Below are 25,010 nucleotides of genomic sequence, written 5' to 3' on the forward strand. Positions count from 1 at the left end.
ACTAGAAATATAATTTGAAAGAGTGCACTTTTACGAATTATTCATGCCGCAAGCGTGTTAATCTAGATTTGCACGCTACATTGACTCTGCAAAAATTGATAGTGTTTACAATGTACACTCAAATTACAAGATATTTGTATTGAGTCAGGATAGGATAAATGCTCATGCATTGTAGTTTGACAACTTGGAATATCTCAAGAACGTGTATTCAGTTCTATTACAGTGATATACGTACTTTTATAAGAGAAGAGGTAGGGATACAAAGTGTATATTCATTCAGTATTTAACAACAATGTCTTATACCAGAATACACAATGTGATGTCCTAAATTCAGCCCATTTAAAAAAACATATTATGGAAATGAATTAGGCAAGATATGAGGGTTGTAATAGATTATATCACCTCTTTTAAATGGCTTGGTTTAATGAGCCTTCGTGAATACTGCACAATACAGAAGTCAGGTTCAGCTCAAATTGTTTGTACTGTTTTATTTAACTTCCTTGTCTATTTTGTATGACGGTCACCATGATGGTTTCAATATACCTGCTGTTGATTTTCTGTGTATTTTCCTATGCATACGGTAAGGACATTTCTATTCATATGTATTCACGATCCACCTCGAATAGGTTGTCATTTGTAAAAAATGTAATCTACATTTCTTTTCATTTTTATTTTGATAAAGGAAAATCAAAGATTTAACTTTAAGAAATCAAAACACATTACATGTAGATTTCACAGCATTTCCTAGTCTTCGTATATTCACTAAACCCGATATAGCTGATTTCTATGAATTTGACTTTCTTCCTTGTCACTAAAACGATAGTGTACACATATATTCTTCGGAAATATTAGAACGTGTTTGTGTTGACATCCAAGAGCTGAAAGTAAAATTGAAATAAGTAATAAATGCCTCATAAAACTGGTGCTGTTGTAGAATATTGTAACTTTATTGTTGCTGCATGAACACGGTGCGATAATCAATTTTCAATATGCATATAATGTAGGGTATTCAATGTGTAACAAAAGGATAATGAACAATTTTGAAGGATTTAAATCAATATAAATGTTTATTTTAAACAATGATAAAAATAAAGTGGATTAAATTGACATGACTGGAAAATGATTAGATTGATTGATTGTATCTTGTTTAATGTCTCTCTCGAGAATTTTTCACTCATATGGAGACGTCATTAAGACCGGTGAAGGGTTTAAGTTTAGGCCTTTGCCCAGCGCTTACGGCCATTGAGCAATGAGGGATTTTTAGCATGCCACACCTACTGTGACACGGAACATCCGATTTTGAAGTCATCTCTTAGGACCCGTGACATTGACACCTGGTGCCGAGCGTTTCGCAATGAAACTGTCACTACCTGTTTTAACGACTAAGGTTTGTCGCAGCCTGGATTCGAACCCCGACCTTCAGCATGCTGGGCGAACAATCTAACCTCTAGGCCACCACATAAGCTGACTGTTTTGCACTTGAAACTTTGTTGAAGAGTTATCTGCCCTTCGTAAAAAAAAAGTAAAACATACTTTTTAAAACTTCGTTTGGTAAATGACTAATTACATTACATATTGTCATAGAGAGAAAGTGTATCTAACTTTACCAAGAGATTTGTATGAAAATATAATTTCTTTTTTAGACATTGTAATAATAAATGTTCTTCCAATATATTTCACTTTTATATTCTTCTTTAAATGAATCAAGCAGTAATCAGAATTTTCATTTGACAAGAATTTGATCAACAGATTTACACATGACACTTGACAGCGATAGCAAATTACGACAAAATATGATATTTTCGCAGCGATATAATTTCTTGATGTACTTTTTTATCGTGACATCATAGAGTGTGTTTGTACAAATTTGGAATTTTTGTCGGGAAGCTTTAACTATGTTGCGTCCGATTCTAAATGTTTAATACATTCACAACCATCACGTGATCATCTTCCCGCATATCCTTAACACGTCATTCCCAGTCAACAACTTTTGATCGGAATACGAAATAAAATTTCTTATATCCGGTTGCAAAGTGAAATTGTTTCAAGAGATTGATTTATGTTCTAATTGCACGTTATACCTTTGAGAACTGTTCCTTTTAATAACAATAGAATAGATACAAAATGAGAGTAGCTTATTCATTACTGTTGCCGAACTTTCGTCGGTGGAAATCTTGAAATGGCGTGTTTCACAGCGCTTTTTGCGGTAAGGTTCACATTTTCTACGCGAGTATTTTGATATTTGCTATGCATTTTTTTAGCGCATACATGGTATGTCTCGGCTAGGAGTAATGGGAACTTTATCACCTCATACATGTATATATAATATCTGGTTTTAGAAGTAGAGAACTTGATTACCACGTTAAATATGATTAATTCTAGCTAATATATGTATTGGATGTAATAATTCTAAAGAGGAACATACTTCCCCATACAGGAAATAAAACGATTTTGTTCGAAGAAGGTCCTTTCGGGGTACTTCCATTACTAAGCTTCTGTAACTACATGCGATATGCGAGGGTAATTAATCATACCCTACTCATCCTTAATTCTAGCCTCCCTCTGAATCTGCACCAAGTTTCATCTCTTGTGAATGTCAGTGATTTTGTCCTCATTGATTTGCAAATACAGTATATATATTTCTGTTTTATTGATGTGTCTATTCTCTTTACGAGAAAGAAATATATTGTAATTTTACTTCTTCAAAAGTATTAATAATTTCATTTGAGGTATTTCATGACAAGATATTTGACAATTTACAAGGTTTTAACGAATGTTAAAAAATGTCAAAATGAAGAATACAATAAAACATGCTAATGGCGAAGTACAGGTAGTATATTTGTTTTAGACATAATTCATTTTATCCAATGAGTTCATAATATGTTTTAAAATCACAGGATGTGAAAATCATTTCATATAAGCATGCATTCATTGTAAGAGTTTTCTCCGTAACCGTGTTTTACTGTAACATGTCCATAAGAAGTCATATTGTTGCAGAATAAATGTATGACGTTGACGTTAGGAAATCGAATATTTGTTTACCTTTTCTACAGAAAACATTGCCCTCCACAAACCGGCATGGCAACTTCATCAATACAACCCAGGTGACAACATATTTGATGCGAGCAAAGCTGTGGATGGACTCAAATCTGACCTCAGATGGGATGCAGGACAGTGTGTCTTATCGGAAATTAATCAACATATAGCTACATGGAGAGTGGATTTAAAGAACATCCTCAGCATACGTACCATTATCATTTATTACAGGACGGAGAATGGTGTCTGGGGTTTGTTTTGTTTTCCCTAGATATTACTTGTTTGACATGCTATATCTTGATATTACAGTGAAGTTCACGGCTTTTACAATCACGGTCACAGTATATTTGTTAATATTATTTCAGGTACAACTAATTGTTTTTCTTAAAGATTAGAATAGTTATAATCAGTCTCTTATCGCTATTTCACAAAAAAGAAATTACGCTGTTTATATTTTATACTGCAGGTTCCATGAACACCTTTTCTGGGAGATTTTTGGGATTTTCGTTATACGTATCAAACACAACCGACAGAACAGACGGTACATTGTGTTTCCACGATACAAACTACACAACAGCCACCATACCCGCCGTCCTCAACGTCACGTGTCCAGTTCACGGACGATACGTCATCTACTACAACGAAAGACTACCAGGAGTTACCTACCCTGCTGGTTATAGTACCTACGCATTTAATGAACTTTGTGAAGTAGAAGTATACGGTATGTGTGGTTATTCTTATTTACTATCCTTTCATGTAAAATACTCGAACCTGATTGGTCGAGAGGCATATGAAAAAACACATTGTTACTCTCTGAGAAATGAAAGCACGCGTTCCAGAGTGATAGCGGTAACGGTACTTTGACAATGGATGTTGTTCTAAAAATTACCCCATGCGTCAAATTTATGCACGTAAGGTTTGCAGCAGATTTTTAGACGACGTCGTTTGTAATATTTGTGAAATGAGTGCATTGATATATGTAAGACTCCAAAGTGCGATGGGACTCCTTTGAAGTACGATGGTCGCCCCAAAGTGCGATGGTCTGCGCCAAACCCCGATGGTGTAACACTTCAAAGTGACAAGGTTCACACTCGTGCGCAAAGTGCGATGGTCTGACACGCCAAAGTGCGATGGTCCACACTCGTGCGCCAAACCCCGATGATGTAACACGCCAAAGTGCGATGGTTCCCAATTCTGCGTCAAAGTACGATGGTGTGACACGCTAAAGTGCGATGGTCCACACTCCTGCGCCAAAGTACGAGAGTGTGACACGCCAAAGTGCGATGAAATGCAAATTAAAATTGAACGAAAAAACAGTGTTTAGGTACCAATGCAGAATCTATAAAAGAAACTAAACTAATAATGCAGTTTGAATTGCACTAGTTTATGAATACCAATTAGTTGTATTGTTAAACATTTCTAACATTACTAAACAAATATCAAAAATAGCATATATGCAATTTTGGGTATTAACACACAACCCCTGAACATTAATAGGTACAAAAGAAAATAGTAAATAAACAAGCAAAAATTAAAGCATATTTGGACGAATCAGATATTTTGACAGCATGTGTATTTTGTCGTTCTCAGTCTTCCACGGTGTAGACCTTTCCCTTACTGTCATCTATATCAATCTTGAGCACCCTTCCTTTCCTCCAGTATCCCGACAGGAATACGTCGGTACTTGTAGAAAGAGCTGAATTAGGTTTGAAATCCACGATATCTGCCACTGCGGGATCGAATATCCGTAATGGCGTTAGAGGTGCAGGCTTTTGGGGAAACAGTTCCAAGGGATAAACGTCACTGTTCCAGTGGTCAATATTCTAAGACATAATGAATTTCTTACACTTGAAAATCTTTGATCGATTGTTTATTTAATGTACATGTATGGTTTGAGTTGGTATAAAATGCACATGATGATATTACCTCTTTTAGGGAGTACATGGAATCCGAGTATCTTCTTTTGTTGGTGGTGAATAGCAGTCTATACAAATATCTGTAGTACGGGCTTGCATTAGACTGGGATAAATTAAGATGACTATGTATTCTTAAGAAAGATTGTCATTTTTTCAACAAAGTTAAACATTAAAATTTCGAGTGTATATTTCCTTATTAATGGTTATTTCAGTCTACCTGCAGTTTTTCAGTGTTGCGCATAACTTGAGAATTTGTCATATCTTGGAAATGTGTACTGCCTTCACAGCGCTGCGGGGACAATGCTAGCGTGATCGTACTTCCATTATCAACCTGTTATAAAATGCTTCTACTCCGATATTTTTTACAAGCAAATACAAACTGACATCATATGATTTAAATCATTAAACTTTGGTGTTTTTGGCAAAACACTGGGATGTACATCAGGAGCGGTTTGGTGTGACTATTAAGTAACACAACATTGTACTATTGTTAAAACATTATAATAAGCATCTTATAAACAAGCGTATGGAATATAAAAATTAACTTCTTTCTTATAATTGATAAAACAAAAACCAAAATCACCCACACCTAAAACATAAGCAGATACTTTTCATATTTTATTTGCAGGTAAATATTTAGCTTATTTTAGCGAATCAATGCTTTTGAATGACGTTGCAAGGCAATATAGCAAATTTGATAAAATTGGTAGTAATTTAGCACCTCTGACTCGTCATTCTGCTTTGCATTCTCCTCGTCCTTATTATCACTATCTTCTTCTTGATTTGTGTTATCTTCCTCGACATCAATGTGCCCTTTCTCTAGAAAATCTCTCTCCTCCCTGGTTAAGTTACACATCGGGATCTAAAACAGCAAGTTTTAGTACTTGTGTAGTATTTTTACAAGTACGAAGAATAAATGTGTTAAACTTTTAAAATGAAAAATTACATGTAATGTAGAATTTGTATGTGATAAATATTGTGTACCCGTTTGCAATATTTTTAAACAATAGGTAAAATGGATACCTGTTCTTCTACTATGACGGAGAAGTTCGGTCTTTTGAAGAATCTCTGGTGTGGAGTGTGGCTTCGTTGACCTATGGACGCGGTTGTTATATTTGTAATAGAATTCTAGAAGGCTATTAGGGCAATCTCTCGTGTCAACAAATTGCGTCCTGAAGTATACTACCACTGTTCTGTTGAACTTCTCGACGCGACCTGTGACATTTTCTTATGCAAATGTTAAATTGCATATTTAATTCATCAATTATTTAAGAGCTAAAATTTCAAAATTCTAATAATTCTTTCATGCTTGAAAAGTAATTGAGTATTGTATATTGATGTTGAAGCTTACATTTTGCGTCTAATGCTTCTTTCACAGAGATGCGCATTAAATTCAATTCAAAGTAAAATTATGCATGTGTATGTTGCATGTGACCAAACGTTGCCAGCACACAAGCATCTACATTAAAAGTACTGTAGCTTCGCTAAGTGTTCAGACGGAGCTAATGCAAAATGAATTTGATTCGTATTGGTCATAAATTTTGTCGTTTAATTTAATTCGAAAGTAACGCGCATTATGTTTCAGTAAAAACTCCATACCTTGAGACTGTGGATGGTAGGGTCGACCATTGATGTGCTTTGTTTTAAACTCCTCCATTACAGCAGTTAAGTCCGAATAATTAAATTCTTTGCCATTGTTTGTTTGTAGAATTCTTGATGATCCGAATAAATAGATAAACCACAGAAGCACATCTGAATAATTTGCTTTAAATATGTTCCAAAAGGAAATCTGCTGTAACAGTCCACGATATTACAAATGTAATTATATCCTCGACATGGAGGCATTTTCTTTAAGTCCATCTGTCATCGACTGTTTGGGTAAGAATCTGGGATAGGTCGGCTTGTTCTTTCGGTTTTGGGCAAATCCACAGCAGCCATACACTTGATACATTATACATATTGTTTAAATAGTAGCCTGGTGTATTCCCTCGTCGCAGGAAAATAAGTTTTCCTTATTGTCTTTTCCATGGGGATCCGGGTTAGAATAGGTCCTCAGTCCCCTTGTTTGTTGTAGAAGGCGACTAAATGGGGTGATCCTTCGGATGAGACCGCAAAAACCGAGGTCCCGTGTCACAGCAGGTGTTGCACGATAAAGATTCCTTCCTGCTCAAAGGCCATAAGCGCCGAGCATAGGCCAATATTTTGCAGCCCTTCACCGGCAGTGGTGATGTCTCCAAATGAGTGAAATATTCTCGAGAGGGACGTTAAACAATACTCAATCAATCCCTATTGTCTCGTACACGGCATCGCTTTTCCTATGGTCAACGCAGTGGCAACCACTGTCAACTGTCAAACAGTGAATTTCCGCAATCATTTGGTCCTTTGCCAGAACCCGTCTTTGAGACTTATTTAGCTTCGAGCTTCTGTAGAGCACTGACCCAGTGTCCGCGTCGAATATATAGTTGGAGATGTACTTACGGATGGAGGTTTCCCCCATCTGTAGACTTAATTCTTCTTTGATCCTCTTCGCTCCCCACGATGGGTTATCCATTTACGATTTGCAGATTTTTTCTACCTCTCTCATGACGGACCAAAACTGTTCCGGATTAGGGTCATTTGTCTCCCGTTTTATCTTCAAATTATCTATAACAAAACCTTCGTCGAGGCAAACTGACGCTTCCATGTTTTCCGTTGTATTTCGAAAGATGTTATGAACGACGTCATAATAACGTGACGGCACAAGCGTTACATTACACGGGAACATCGGACTTTGGAGTATCAGATCATCGCACTTTGGCTTGGTGCGCCTACAGATGACGGACCATCGCACTTTGGCGTGCCATACGATCGTACTTTGGCATGGCGTGCGTATATGAGAGGGACAATCACACTTTGGCGTCCATAACCTCGACAGACCACCGGGGTTTGGCACAGACCATCGCACTTTGGAGCGACCATCGTACTTTGGAGCGACCATCGCACTTTAGAGTCTTGCATATATACAAAACATCGTATGACATTGATTAATAAAGTCAACAGGCATAACTTTTTCTGCTTTGTTGTTTATACAACATTCAGTATGATAAAACAAATATTGCAAATAGTTGAGAGTAACATTGAAGATTTTCACATCTCGAGAAACCATAGTGAATCTCGGCTACACCTCGGTTGACAATGGTTTTCTCGGTGTGAAAATTTTCATCGTTACCCTCAACTACATGTAATAGTTATATAATATTTTCATTAAGAGATAACTAGTACTAGCACATCTCATTTGCATACTACATTAATACACGTTTAGTACGAAGACAAACACAACAATATTTTGAACATACGACTTTTCTTCTGAATTCATGGCAACATATGTAATATTTTGATATTTGATTGGCTTTGTATTGTTTAATGTCTCTCTCAAGAATATTTCACTCATATGGAGACGTCATCAATATTGGTGAAGGGCTTCAAATTTAGGACTATGTTTGGTCCTTACGGCCATTGAGCAGTTCAGAGGTAAAAGTAGTCGGGGGTTCTTTGGTGTGCCACACCAACTGCGACATCCGTTTTAAGGATGTTTTATCCTGGTTTGAATTTTTTCAGAAGTATCAAACTTTTTTGATAAACCATTTTAACTGATACATCTTTCTCCGAAAGACATTTAAAACATAAAAAAAGAGTATGTTTGTGTGGACTTTAAAGAATTACAGCCCCTCAAAGTTGCCCCTTTACTGAAACTTAATTTTTCATGAAAATCACCAATATTCACAATAAACACAATATAAAACAAATATTAAGGACAAAATAATCTTGGCTTTCTTTTATTTTATGAAAATTAAGCATAATTGATTATTTCAATAACTTTTACATAAAATATATCACGAATTCTACAAAAAATCAAGTATTAATTAACATAATTGTATAAAATATCACACAAATCTGAATACCTATTCATCAAAAAATTCAACCTAGGGAGAATATCTGTATCAAACTTTTTCTGAAATTACTAATGTAGATTTGAATCATATTTTTGCTTAATTTAAATGAAAAAAAATGCGTGGGGTAGTGTGCATTGGGACAAAGATTTGAGCTATTTTGTGTCCCTACCCCCTTCTTACACTGACATACATTCTAAACAATAACAATATATGATTTGTTATAAAATGTGTATTTTTCAATTCATATTTACAAATTCTATATATTTATTTCACTATATGATAAATAATCAGAAACCATAAATAATAAATGCATATATACAATACTAATTCATTTATAACTACAGAATGTGTAAAACATATGCCCCCGCATCAGCATTTTCTAATTTCCATCCACTGTGACCTTCTGACCCCAAAATTGATAGACATCTTCCCGTCTTTGTATGTATCCGTATGTCCAAATTTGGTTGGAATAGAATGCAAAGTATTTGAGTTATTATCCAGAAACTACTTTTAACAGTCAACTTCCATGTGGCCATGAGGAAGAAATATGCACTTCCTGGTATGGTTCTTCATATGATGATAGCACAACTCATCCTTCTCACTGAGGTTACCAAATGGGTGTAGCTAAAAAGCAAACATTGGAATTCAATTTCTATCAATACTGTAAATTCTTAACAATAGAACAGAATATACTATTAGGTTTACCACCAGACTGCTAATACACCAACTTCAACTAACTCCAATTTTTGTCTAGCCAGGGATTATGTTTTAATGCCTTGCCCAACAAATTGTAACTCTAAAAGAATTTCTTAGGCAAAATGTTATATATGAATTTGTTCGCACATAAATGACTGTTTATGAAATATATGCTAAAATTCTAATCAGGATTTTTTTTTTAAAATGTGCATTTTCAATACCCTATAAACAGATTTTAACATTATTAAAAGTTTTTGACAATTACACTTTGAAGGAATAATTAAAATTTTGATAAAATAATTTAATTTCAATTCTTCAGAACTGATTACAAACAAATCCCAAAAAAAAACCCAACAACATATCTATACATGTATATATAGTCAACAAAATTATCTTTTGTTTTAACTAATTTGTACAAGAATGGCGCGCCATAATTCTCTAGATGGGAGAAATCCCCCTTTTCCCTTTGAACTCTTTTTAATGAATTAAATTCGCTGTATACTTTGGCGATTTTTGAAAACAAATGATATAGATTACACTTTTAAATCAAAATGATGCTTCAATAATGATACATTGAACGTTAGGAGCGAGATTCGCTCGTGACCGACTAGACGGGATCGGGAAGATCGCAGATCAATTTAGGTACATATCTACATAGTTTGTAGATTTTATTTTCATAAAAAAATTCTTGTATGTTGAAAAACTTACAAATTCATTCAATACTATATCAGCAGCCTCTGATTCGGGTACTACATCGCTAACATCCTTCCATTTTTTCCTCTCGTCTGACACTGTACAGTACTGAACTGTAGTGTGTCACCATGTGCGTGGTTGTGCCTGCTTGTCTGTAATTTTTTTTGTCTGCCACTCACTTGTGAGAATATCGGATGCAAACTGATCTATAACTGCCGTTTTACTTCTAACGAATCGCCCATGTATGTTTCTGGACTGCTTTAGAATAGACTAAATGCGACATCGTACAGTGTGCGTCTTCGAGCGGAGTTTGTTTACAATCGTAACGTCATCATGAATGTCGTAAAATGATAAAATAAGTAAAAAATTGTCATGTTTTAATTATTTTTTGTTAGTTAATTAACATACTTACAAATAAAAACAGATAATAACGTTTTTCTTTGTGCATACGAAATAAAACACACGCATCCCCATAGTTACGACTTTAAAAAGTATGGAGACTCACTTGCGGTAAAAGTACCACGAGAATATACCCTTAAAGACACGTGACTTCACATATGATGCCGAGAGTTTCGTGATAGAACTGTCACTACCTGTTTTAACGACTGGGGTATGTCGCGGCCGGGATTCGAACCCCGATCTCTCGCATGCAGGGCGAACACTCTAACTCTAGGCCATATAAGTATGGCTTGGTGATTATATCAAAATATAAGTAGACATATTTCATTTGTATCTAACAGAAAAAAAACCCAACACCTTGAATACGAAAAAGGAAACAACGAATTTGTGAAAATCTGAATTCATGGCAACATATTTTAGACTTCAATACTTAACGAGATGGTTATAACGAATTAATTTTGTGTATAATGAATTTATGAATTAATACGTATAATTAAATTTCATCCCATTGATAATCCATATTAGCGATTTCTTCTAAGGAATCATTCTTATTTGCATTTAGTTCATTTACTAACTTTATTGTATTATTTCTACTTTCGACTTTAACATCACACACCTTTCACAATTAATATTCATCAAAATTAAAATAGATCATGAAACTAGGATTTTGACGTCATGAAATATCAACTACATTCCTTGCATAAGGAATATACCTTCAGTTTCAGTACGGCGAGTCTTTGACATCTCAGGATAACGTCATATATGGTCCCCATTTTCATAAGTTATAATGGACAAAAATATACATACGTTAATGAAAGAAAAGGTGAGCAAGCCCACATACTCCACGCTCCAACTTTTGCTTAACAATGCCTCACACAATGTATGGTAATGATATGCATTACTTTTGGGCAATTAGACGAAAATCATTAAAAAGAAAACGAATTATTTTCAGTATGTAAAAAGAAGAGAGGAAGCTCACATACCCCAAGATCCAGCATTGCTTGACATAATGAATGGTAATGCTTTGCATTACTGCAAGAACAGGACAGACGGGTTCAAATTTTATGTTCAAAATAGGCATAACTCCCAGAAAAAATATTGAATCAGAATGTCCTGGACATTTGCACATATTCACTCTGTGTCCTTATTAACTACACAGTTTTATGAATTTCTGTTGAGTGGTATCAGAGGAGTTGCGCTGACAAAAAAAAAAGACAGACGAGCTCGAAATTCTAAGTCCAAAAGGGGCGTTAATCCCAGAACAATTACTGAATAAGAATTTCCTGTGAATATGTACATCTACACAGTGTGTCCTATTTAATTACAAAGTTTCACGAAATTCTGTTGAGCGGTCTCAGAGGGGCTGACAAAAAAAATTGACGGACGAGTCAAAAACATTATACCCTCCGGGACTTCGTTGCGTTTTACTAACCCAGTTGATGTCTATCTGAAAATAAATATCAATTGTAACATATTTCAATTCGTCAGAAAGATCACAAAATGTATTCCGATTTTCCCCATTTAGGACCAAAATTGACAAATTCAGGAAGTCATTGCTTCGAAAAATGTCGTTTATATTCCACACTTGCATATTTTGTAAACCATTATCATCTGCAAATTTGATTCCAGAGGCGATCCAGGTTAGAACTAAATCCAGAGTACCCCTTTGTTGTCGTTAGAGGCGACTAAATAGAGCGATCCTTCGGATGAGACCTCAAAAACTGAGGTCCCGTGTCACAGCAGGTGTGGCACGATAAGGATCTGTCCCTGCTCAAAGACCATAAGCGCCGAGTATAGGCCTGTTTTGCGGCCCTTCATCGGCAATGGTGGTATTTCCATATGAGTGAAAAACTTTTGAGAGAGATTTAATCTGCAAATTTGGTAGCAAGTAGCACAGAGGTAAATGTTTAATTTCTATTAAGTGCAATGTTGGTCCTCAAAATTGTCTTATTAACATATTTAGGGGCATAAATTAATTAAAGATACACAATTTGACAAATGAGCTTTGTCGGATAGAAATCGACTTTATTGCAGGCTACTTCATAAGCAGGGAAATACGAAGAAATATACTTGTCTGTGTTATCTTCCCTTTTGAATCACGTGTGCTTCTTAAGATAGTTTTTCCTTTCTTTTCGATTTGTACATGTAATGCATCATTATTACATATACATGGTGTAGTTAGGTCTCCGTGGCCGAGTGGTTAGAGCATCGAGCTCAAAATCACACGGCCTCTCACCTCTGTCGGAGCGGGTTCGAATCCCGCTCGCACCGGTAAGTGAGAAAGTTTCCCAGTTTATTTTCGGAAGGTCGGTGGTCTGATGCATTTGCCGTTGTTATATACATACCGCACTCTCTGTTGTAAGTAGAACCCTTTGCTTGACAGACATCAAACTTGTTACACTGGTATATCTTAAGGAGTACATGAAGTTGACCCCAATTGATTTTGAAGTAATAATAATAATAATAATAATATCCTTTATTTATACAGGATTGCATAATTAGTTATATAAACTACATGTAGTTTACATTGTGGTCCTGTCTATAACATTTTTACATATTGAGAACATAATATATCACAAAGCATGGAAATATCACAATTTATATACAGACAGATAAGAACTAAATGAAAAGAGACAATAAACACACGAGTATCATTGAGGGTCAAAATAATGTTTTAGATAGGCTGATTTAAAATATGTGATAGTTGTACATTTTCTTATAAAATCTGGTAACGAGTTCCATAACATTGCTGCTGAAATGATAAAAGATCTTCTAAAATATTCTGTTTCGGCTCTTGTAACATAAATAAAAGTCACCTGGTCAAGGGTTAAACTGGATATATTAATATAATGTCCCCTCACTATTTTGAGATTGACACCAAACTTGGTACACTGGTACATTAATAAGGAGTAGATGACCTCTATTGATTTTTGGTCTCATAGTCAATCCACTTTGAACATAGGAAGATATTGTCTGCTCAGTATTTTGAAATGGATTTGCACCAATATCATTTAAATGATACATTTGTAAAACCCTTTTTTAATTTTGCCCCTCGGGGACACATGTGTTTTACAAACATTTCTTGTGGATTAAACAATATTTCCATCAGAGAATGTAGTTCCTACCAAACTTTTTAAAAATTTAAATCGGCCAAAAAACTTTCTGAAATAATACATGTAGGGAATCAGTAGTGGATCGTTACTGTTATAGAATCCTGCGCAGTTGTGTTAAAAGCTGAGGAGGGAACATCTTTAGAATTCAGCAGTGATTGCTTCTTCACCAAACGATTTGTATGATTGCGAGTCCTTCGAACGAAACATTAAAAAGGTTCCGTGCCACGGCAAGTGTTTGGATTTTAAACTCGTTTAAATTTTAAAACATCACACTAATCACAAGTCCACATTTGTGGTACGTCACCTATGAACACTGATAAAAATTATACAATATCGAAAAAAGCTCACGGTGGGTGTGACTGGTCAACAGGATATGCTTACTCCTCTTATGCAACTACTTTTAACTTTGTTGTGTTGAAGGGTCATTGTTTGCACTACTCTTAATGTAGTAATCTTTGAAAGATTTGAGAGGTTGTCACTCTTCGTTACATTCCTTTTTACATTTACAATATTTGTCGTGTGAAATGCATATTGTATTTAATCAGAAAGTCATTGAATGAAAATCATAGCGCCATAGCTATCATCAAAACCATTGTTGACACTTAATACAGATCTTGACCCGCTCTAATTCATCTCCAGAGTGTTTCGTTTAGTGTAAACCATTCATCGGTCATTACAAGCTATTCATCGTTCTCTTAAATTTGTCAAATGTTCTTTGTAAAACATTCAGCGTTCCTTGTAAACCGCTTCGTGCAATAGTTCCCTGTTATAACGGTTTCGTTCAGGTGAACTGTTGAAGCTACACTGTACGTCCATGAAAACGTGCAGACCAAGCAGCACCCCTAGACATCTCAGATCGTACGTTAACTATTTTATGTATCTAAATGCATTTTGGCAACATGTATATTTCTCTGAGAAAAATAACTAGAAAGAGAATGCATTGATCCATCTTATTTAATGATAATTTCTCACAATCGCTAACTAAAAAGAAATCTAAGAATTTACAGCTGTTTTCATCGCCTTTGATAATCAATAAATACGGTATGATCTGTGTATAGTTAGTACGCACGGACGGGGTCAAAGTTTAGATCTTTATGTCAGACTGGCTACGTTTTTTGAAACTCAATGTAGGTCCGTTTTATTATTGGCGTAGCTTAGTCGGGCTAACGTACGCAAAAGTACATGCCATTTTTGTAACAAGTCCATAATTTAATTTGGAAAAACTATCTAAGGCAATATGCTCCCGATGAAACTTGTTTTACATGAGATATACATGTTTAGATGTTGCGTCATTTGATTTTAAAGGATGTCCAAGTCCTGGATATTTTGGAATAGCCTGTTCCCTTCCATGTCCAATCAGCTGTAGAACTGTGTATTGTCACATAGAGACAGGGGCGTGTCAGGGGTGTAAACCTGGATATAAAGGTCATCGCTGTGACAGAGGTATGATATTATCGCCAAATATATGCAATGTTTTCCCCTGTATGTAGTACTCTTCAGTGTCTGATTAATTTATTTAATATTGTTTAACAATCTTTCACTCACATGGATACGCCACCTGGAGAGCTGCTGAATCTAGGCCAATGTTCGGTGCTCACGACATTTGGGAGGGATCTTTATCGTGTCACACCTGCTGTCATATGGGGCCTCGTATTTTGCAGTATCCACGGGACTTCAGGGTCTCTATTTGCTAACGCTTTTGTCGACGAACCAACATGTATGTTTTAATGCATATCAGTGACGCAGTTGTGTTAAGTAGGGCCATAGAAATATATCAGGAAAAAAGCATTAATAAACAGATCAATTTGTGACAAATTCTGTAAACACAACCCTTTTATACAAAAACAATATGTATATATCATTAAGTGCATGTTGACCTCTTATACATTTTTCACCAGACCGACAGCCTCAACATCAACTCTATCAAGTGATCAAATATCAAGATAAAAACGTATCGTGTATGTATAAATCGTAGAATTGGCACGATATCCAGATATCAATGCAAGTTGAAGTTAAAATAACTTCAAAGCATATTGATTTCTTAATTTGAAAAGTGCTGAGAGCAAGTTTATTGTGACTTGCAACATGTCTAATTTTTGCATTGAATATGCAAGATGCAGCGATTTGTGCACATACGAAGTTGTATCTAGCCTGAAAAACATATTTTCTGTTGAAGCCAGAACTTACTCCCCTAACTTTCCTTTGGCACTGAAGTTCACATGTCACATAAATCAAACATCTTTCACTTAAAAACCTCGAGGTGTCGTGCCAATGATGATTTTTTTATGTACGGAAACCCTGTTTATGCAAAGGAGTCCATTGTGAAAGTAACTATACGTGTAGATTCGGGGCGATATCAATATCACAATATAATATGGATATCACTTTAGCATGTATGCTAGATAAAGAAGAAATTGAAACTTTTTCAATATCAAAAAGAATTAATATAACCCTTTTGACAGAAACTTACGCGATTGCAGTTTACCGTTTGACAGCGGTGGTAAATAACGAAACAATATTTTGACATCTCCAACCACAAAAGGACTGTAGATATGTACGTCATGACCTTCGTCATGACGTAATTTTCATTGTGACGTCGTGTAAATGTGTCAGTGCGTTAAAGTATATGTATGTACAGCACTGGTATTAACAATTTTATGGGGAAAGCCTTAACTCAACCGCGGAGTCAAAATCTATGTTGTTACTTAACTTTTCAAAACGGATACCGGGCACTTCTTATGGTCAATTCACTATCAATGACAATGTAAATAAATCAAAATACTTTTTTTTTTTAATTTTACAGTTTCTAGGTTTCGTTCTTAAAATGTGCAATGATGCATATGCTTTTATTTGTTGAAGAAACAAAAATAGCGAGATATTTGATTAATTGATTAAGCTGTTCTTGAGTTTTAGGGTATATTATCTAACTAGAATCAATGTTTGACCAAGTCTCAATATTCACAAGTAGACCTCATCAAAATCAAGAATTACATAATGTCCCAGCCCCGATTATTTACATAGATAGATAAATTGTTATAACGATCATATAATTTGAGAAATGCTGACCTTAAACGAGACTGTTGAAACCTTGTCAGTAGCCTGTCTCTATTTGAAAACTGATCATACGCAGAACAAGCTCTTGTGTATCTTACGTATCGAATCAGTTGAGAGATATAAACACCATATGCAGGTGATTATGGAATTTTGCTACACAAATATTATAAGTTGATGGAGAAGTTAAAGTTGTCCCGTTTATTATAAAGTTGCGTTGTTAGTTTGCCGTTAATATCTATTTTTAATAACTGCCGCGGTGGTCTAGAGGTTAGAGCGTTCACACCCGCATGCGGAAGGCTGGGGTTCGAATCCCGGCCGCGAGAGACCTCGGTCGATTAAACAGGTAGTAACAGTTCCATCCCCAAACGCTCGGCATCAGGTGTGAATGTCATGGGTTCTCGGAGAAGACTTTAAAAACGGATGTCATAGTAGGTGTGGCACGCTAAAGAACCCTCACTCCTCAATGGCCGTAAGTGTCGAGCATAGGCCTAAATTTCAAGCCCTTTATCGGTCTCGGTGACGTCTCCATATCACTGAAAAATTCTGGAGTGAAATGTTAAGCAAGATACAACAAATCAATCAATCTATTTTCAATATGTCCACGTATGAATCAGAAGTGAATGACTCCGTTGTGTTGTTTATTTCGTGTTCACATGGATATATTGAATGGATATATGAATGAAAATTGTTATTGTTATTATTGTTCTATATATTGACATTATCTTTGTGAAAGTGAGATATATATCATTATGTGTGTGTGTTATGCTATTGTTTCGTTCTTTTTATATCATGTATTCATATTTATATACTAATTTTATATCTAATTCAAAGTGTCTTATGCTTTATTGTTTCCTTTCCTATCATGTAATCATATTTTGATGATAATTTTATATCTGTATGTATTTCAATACAGGACCACAATGGAAACAACTTTATATGGTAATTTGTGTCATCCTGGATAAATAAAGGCTATCATTATCATTACTTGATTGCTCAATCTGTCGAACATCTCACTCGACATTCGGGTTAGATGTAATATTTCGATCTGTTTCACTGTATGCCTTTACTTTATTTTATTTGGTGCCTTTTTATTACCTTAAGTGTCATGACGAGGATCAAATGTTACAGGAAAGGAAAAAAATTCTCTTTACATATTATTTTACTCTGCATTACTTAATCACTCGTCATTGATGTTTTCCTCGTTACTATAATGTATAAAATCAAAATAACTTACATTACTGTGCAGAATGAAATAGTATTTGAGTTAACGTTATTGTTGTTTTGAAAGAATGTGACAACAGACACTATATGGTGAAGTATGTCAAAATGAATGTGGGAAATGGAAAGACATGGAAAAGTGTCATCATGTAAACGGCACATGTTTAAACGGATGTGAACCAGGTTTCAAGGAAGGAAAATGTGTAGAACGTAAGTAATGGTATGCTTTCTACAAATAATGCTCTAAGAGATATTGTTTTGCACTAATAACTTTATCATTTTACTTCTGCGGACAAGTAGTCGGCTTTTTCAGCTTAATGTAGAGGTAACTCATCTAAAAATGTAAATAATCATAATGATTAACCTATGCATGTAGGTTTTTCTTAGATGTAATATATTGATTGAAAATGTAAGCAAAATAAGAACAATTAAGGAATTTTGTCATCTCAATGTTCAATGTATTTAAGAATGTAATGTTTCATGTATTTCACAAGCTGTTGTTAAAAGTCCCTTATCAATAATATAATGTCTAAGGTCAATTTCCACACTTTTGAAAATAATAGGCGTAGCAATTATGTCACTTGATTTCAGCACGAGCAGGAACGCAGTGCTGTTGAGGAACGAGGAAGCTTGACCTAATCTGTACAGGAATAGGTATTATGACATCACACAAAAACAACAAAAATAACCAACCCTTCAAAATACCATGGAATAAATTAATGTTTCTAAAATGCACGGAAGGTTAGCACTATACATAAAGTGAACATTATTAAACGTTTTGTCGTTAATGTAATTTGACACCTTGAGGAAATTGATAGTGCATTTTAATACATACTATATAACGTCTAGGCTTATTGTAATTTATTTTCCCTGTGTTTGTGAAATGTTAGTTTTCTCTGTTATATTCCCTTTATCCTTTATCAGTTATTTCACACAAAATACAAAGTCTTCATGTCTAGGGTTAATGTATTCGAGTTTCCGCGAGTGTTATATTTATTAGCTATTTCACACTAATGCATGTAACGTTTTAGTTCTGTTTTTATAGAGAACACATAGCCTTACACAAACCAACATGACAACGTAGTCAATATGTACCATCTGGCGACAGATTCGAAGCAAGCTATGCTGTAGATGGACTCAAATCAGACCCCAGGGACGGGAGAGGACAGTGTGTCATAACGGATATTAATTAACGGACAGTCACAATGAAAGTGGACCTAGATGACATCATCAGTATACGTCACATAAGAATTTATTACAGAAGTGGAAATGTCGATTGGAGTAAGCTACTAGGTAGATATTTCACTTTCTGAATTCAAAACTGTGTTCATTGTTTTTAATATTTATATCAAAAATGGCATAGCTTAATACATGGATAAGTTGGTACATTTAGGACAACCCTCGTAGGTATTCCAAAACCATACAATTTGAATAAATTAAATACGAAATTCATAGATCGATATTTCAAAGTAATGTATTATTTCTACCAACTTATATTATGTTCAACAACTATAATTCTAGTATACAAGTATGCTTATTTACACACCACAACTTCCTAAGTTCCAATTGCAGTCAATGAATAGACATGCAGGAAGCACTTCACAATCCATAGCCATCAACATGCACCCAGTATTCGGTTTCATTCACACAAGCATACCGTGATTTCTTCTTTTTCAGTTCTATGTCAGTTGTGGAACGTGCGCTGACTTCAAATTTTGTTCATCATTATGTGAAACAGACTGCCAGCCATCTTGGCTGCATTCGGCTTCAGCAACGTTGAATGTGGAGTACAAACCTAAATTTACTCGCGGGATAATATGAATAGATCCGCAGTTTTTGAGATATGTCCAAATTATGTCCCCTTGAGAACTCTTAAAACAATTTGTTTTCAAGCGGGAGTGGAACACATATTAATCACGGCATAAGTGACTCTGCTCAGGAAGCTTCTAATTCGCAGTATCATCACCCAAATTCGACTGATACATAAACTAAGAAAATGATAAGTATACAGAAAGTATTTGAAAACACGAAATTCTGATATGACGGTAAATCGTTACTCTTACGTATGATATCCAGGATATTACTGACATTGTTTTTGTTTCCACATTAGTAGAGTATTTCTTTCAATAGTATTTTGTATTTCCTAAAGCTACATATTTACAGAGAAACCGCTTTTACTATATGTCTTCACTGACGCCAGGTCCACTCTGTCCCACGTGATTCAAAGTTCCACTAAATGCACCGCCTACACAGAAGAGCTCTTATCTCGAAACTGGTGTATTTAAATATAGAAAAAAAATATTTCATATCAAGAGTGCAAATGACGAACAGTTATCAATCTCATAAACCCCACAAAGAATAAACAATTCAAAGTTAGGAAATCACGGGTTCCTGATTACGCTGGCGATTGGATCAGGTGCTTAGGAAGGGTAACCATCCACTGTTGAGCAGTCACATCTGTCATGAGCCCTATATCCCGATTTAAAAAACAGGGTAATCTGTAGTGCAAATAAGAATATATAGAACTGTCTAGCAATTAAGCATTTGCTAGATATCCCACTAGCATGTATACACAATCATATAAGGAGCGGTGGCAGTTTCATTCTGCAGCAAGCTGCTACATCTTCAAAATTAACCTTGACGAGCAAACGTTGCAATGTTCCATAAAAAATCAGAAAAGCAAAGATGTCAGCCATCGAACATGTTATATTATGATATAATGTGCAATTTCAACAATATATATATATATATATATATATATATATATATATATATATATATATATATATATATTATTTCAACAAGCATTATGATAGTATTGCATGATAATACATAGTCCCCTACCGGTTGCAAAAATTACTGTACCACAACAATATTCAAAGTTCATTATGTAGGTTATGGTAAAAGGAAAAATTGGGGAACCAGGATAGGAATGGTTGGAGATCAACTACTATTTGAGTAGAGACTAGACCAGGAAAAAAGACAAATTGATAATTAGGTTTAGGTCTTTAACCAAGTCAATAAACTGTGACATGTAGGTGATCATGAATACTTAAGCTATATTGTTGTATTATTTGCTAGAAGTTTTAATGAGTGCAGTACTCTTATCTACAAAGATAAGAAACTTGGATGTAAACTAACAATTCATGCTATTTTTCTAAGTCCAAGGGCCATAACGTAATGAGAAATCAACGGTCCAAGACGAAATTCGAACTTGATCTGTAACTTGTTATGGTAAAGCAACGTACCAAATATCAAATAAATATCAGCAAGCACAACCAAAAAAGAGTCCGAAAAACTGATAATTCATGCTATTTTTCTAAGTCCAAAGGCCATAACTAGGTGAAAAATCAACGGACCGGGACCATATTCAAACATGATATGTAACTTCTTATGACAAAGCAATGCACCAAACATAAAATACATATCTGCAAGCACAACAACAAAAAAAGTCTGGAAAACTGATTATGCAGGCTGTTTTTCTACGTCCAAGTCTAAGTGAAAAATCAACGGATCAAGACAAAATTCGAATTGGATCTGTAACTTGTTATGACAAAGCAACATACCAAATAGGAAATAGATATGTACAAGAACAGAGGAAAAAAGTTCGGAAAACTGGACAGACTGACAGACGGACGGAGCGCAAACCTAAAGTCCACTTCGACTTCGTAGTTAGGGGACGGATAAGATCATAATAATTCTACACTGACAAAAGGACATCGCTGGAGGGTACGTGTAAGGTATTCAAAGTTGGCAGCGAGTTGTCTTATGACAGTGGATTGTCTAGAGGGCAATTTGTCTCGTATTCGTTCATTAACTCCTATTCGATGTATCTGCAAATTTATATTGTAATAGGTTTACGTAAGTTTTCCTTCATTTTCCATTTGATAGTTCAATCTTGCTGTCAACTTTTATACATCCTCAACCTGCACTTTGCAGCTCGTGGCGGTTTACTACATGTGCATATGTATACTTGGTTACTGATGAAACACCAGTGTTTCATATGAATATTTTAGTGTGCGTGGTGAGTTCAAAAAATAATGCTGACATTTCTAAATTGATAAATGTTCAATCAGTAGATTACATAAAGATCTTAAGAATGAACTTAGTACACTCAATTTCTCATCCGAGACATCACGATGTTTTTAAATATGAAAAGTATGTACATCTATCACAGAGAATTTGTTGCTTTTCATGTACGTGGAATTCACATGCCTACTAGAAAATGTTGGTAGCGCCAAGAACCCCAGTATTTGAAGAAGAAAAATGTATGTATGCTGTACTAAGTGAATCTATATTTTGGGGATTTACATGTATTCATGCCAATTTGCGATTTTGGGTTTCTAAATACAATCATTCAAATGCATATCACCATTTCGGCAAAAGAAATTCACAGAAGCTAAAGCCATCCCATTTGTCGCAATGTTTAGTTGTTATGTTGCTGTTAATATCTATTTTTCTGATTGAAACATCGAAGTACGAAGCAGACGTGGAAGCCTCTGTTGTGTCTTTGTTTCGAGTTCATTGGGATATATCGAATTGACGTATCAATGAAAATGATTATTGCTGATAGATGAAATATCATCGATGTATCTAAATGTCGAGTTCAAGTCCTTAACAAATTTTTCATTTCATGTATAAGCATTTGAATAAAGTCTGCCTCATTCGAATATAAATACAGGTCAGCTAATAAAGGAACACAATTCGAGCCCATGGTAATTCCAAAAGACTGTTGGAAGACATGATCACCAAAAACTAGGAAGATATTGTCAATGAGGAACGCGAACATCTTTCTATCAATTTAATGTAAAATTCGGAGCACTTGTACCTACACATAGAATCGAAGTCGTGTTTAGCAAAGTAAATTTTTGAATGACTGATCACTAGATATAGTTATTTCCTTATTGATATGCTAGTCGTCAGATGTTATGGTGCTGTCTGGTACTTAAAATTAGGTTGTTGATAAGGTGATAATTGTTTCTAGAATTGACCATCATGGACAAAATGGATTGATTTGGAGAATTGAAATGTGTATAGAGAAGTTGATTACCAAGATCATTGATATCATTTTCAGACAAGGATGAATAGAGACATCATTAAGAAATACCAAGCGAGTGACTCCCCCTCATCCAAGAAAGACAGCATGACTCAATGTCATGACAATGAGAACGTGAACAGTGAATACCAAGAATAGGGAAAATTGAGTCCATCCTCAACCTGACTCCATTCATTAAACGATTTTATTTTTGGCCCGAATTGTTTTGAATAGTTGAACTGTATTACCGCTGTCAAGTTGAAAAAAAGTATATGATATGCACCAAAGCAGGTTCCCCATAGGGGGAAATTAATGATATATTTTGATGCATATAAATAGCAATGAAAGATCATTGATTCAATGCTCATTTCAATTTAACTTAACAGTTTGATTAAGAGGAAATGAAACTTTTCTTTTTTGTACAGGCTATTTGTGAATTAAGTCCAGTCATTGAGTACGTGATTAAATGTTTACATGTCAACAAATAGCAGGGCATTGTTGAAAACTGCAACCCCAAAATACGTATCATTTTCACTTAAAACCAGGTTGTAAGATTCTAACTACATATCTGACACACACTGCAAGAAGGGGAATATGAATCTATCGCAACTCTATGCACCTGCATGTACAAGGAAACCTGATCACTGAAAGAATGGATGTTCCCGATGTATTGTATATTTCAGAGAAGTGAATCTAAGTTAATAATATATAGTTTCAATGGGATCCGATCCAGTAATATTCAGTTATAGATAATTTTTCATTCACTGGTCCCTTGTGGTATCAACTTTAACTTTTACTCATCAGTTGGTTTTTTTTTTGTCCATTGGACCAGTAGATATGAAAACGATTGGTCCAAATTCCATATTTGATAATAATGAAACATTTTCATGATTAGGCCAACTATGCTGTTTATTCAAACTGACATCAACAACATGTTTAAAACGTCATAATCTTAATATTCTTATCCATGGTTTTAGTTCATTATAGAAATAATTTGCGTTATCTTCATTTTTGTCATTTGTGGAAGTGTACTGTCACAGGAATTTCACAAATTAGACAGATAATGCTAAGAAACTCACTACTGAACGCGAGTTCTGATATACTCACTTGGAACTCCTCCTGTGGTTCCTACTTCTGTGTAAAGTTTATAGTAAATATCTGATGATCGAGCATTGTATTTACTGTACTCGTGTATACTCCACTTAAGACAACTCGTTCTTCGAAATATTTGTGAATATATCTACATTGAGTTACTAAATAGTACAACTTAACAAGAGTGAAATCAAGAAACACGTACATGCTCACTGACAATGTGTGTACTGTCAGAGGTGTGTTAGCAAATATGACAGTTTCAATCCACACGGTGTGTTTTGAATTGAAAGAAATCGGGACATACTATTATTTTACTATAATTAGGCTTTTAAACACCTGATTTTATCTTCCCGTATGGATCCGAACTAAGATAGATCTTCAATGTCCCCTTTTCTGGTGGTAAGAGACGACAAAATGAGGCGTTTCTTCGTATGAAACCACAAAGACCGATCCCCCTGTCACATCAGATGTGACACGATAAGGATTCCTCCCTACTCAAACGCAATCAGTTTTGCAGTCCTTTACCAGCAATTTTGACGTTTCCATATGATTGAAAAGTACTCGAGAGGGACGTTAAACAACATACATCCAACCAACCGTACATTGCTTGCGAAAAAACTCACAAAAAGAGCATACACACATAAATGCAATCAGTGACTAGAATTAGTGTACAGTCCTACTATTTTTTCAGCTATGACACTCAATACTTAGAGAAATTTCTTAGCTGGCAATCAATTATAATCAGAAATAGGAATTTTATTTATTTATTTCTTATATTGTGGGACCGCAATAAGCTGTGTGCCCCCTGTATTCAGAAATAAATAAA

The 25,010-nt window shown here is 35.0% G+C and overlaps 1 protein-coding gene across 1 annotated transcript; it reads left to right on the forward strand.

The window, feature by feature from the left end:
• The first annotated feature begins 424 nt into the window (after window positions 1-424).
• Window positions 425-17,820, forward strand: LOC130049694 (uncharacterized). Its single transcript, XM_056147613.1, has 4 exons — window positions 425-461; window positions 3,054-3,287; window positions 3,503-3,757; window positions 15,091-17,820. The coding sequence occupies exons 1-4, from the start codon at window positions 425-427 to the stop codon at window positions 15,273-15,275; spliced, it is 711 nt and encodes a 236-aa protein (XP_056003588.1). The 3' UTR covers window positions 15,276-17,820.
• Window positions 17,821-25,010: the final 7,190 nt, after the last annotated feature.

This window comes from Ostrea edulis, chromosome 8 (genome assembly GCF_947568905.1).
Source record: "Ostrea edulis chromosome 8, xbOstEdul1.1, whole genome shotgun sequence".
Lineage (NCBI taxonomy): Eukaryota > Metazoa > Mollusca > Bivalvia > Ostreida > Ostreidae > Ostrea > Ostrea edulis.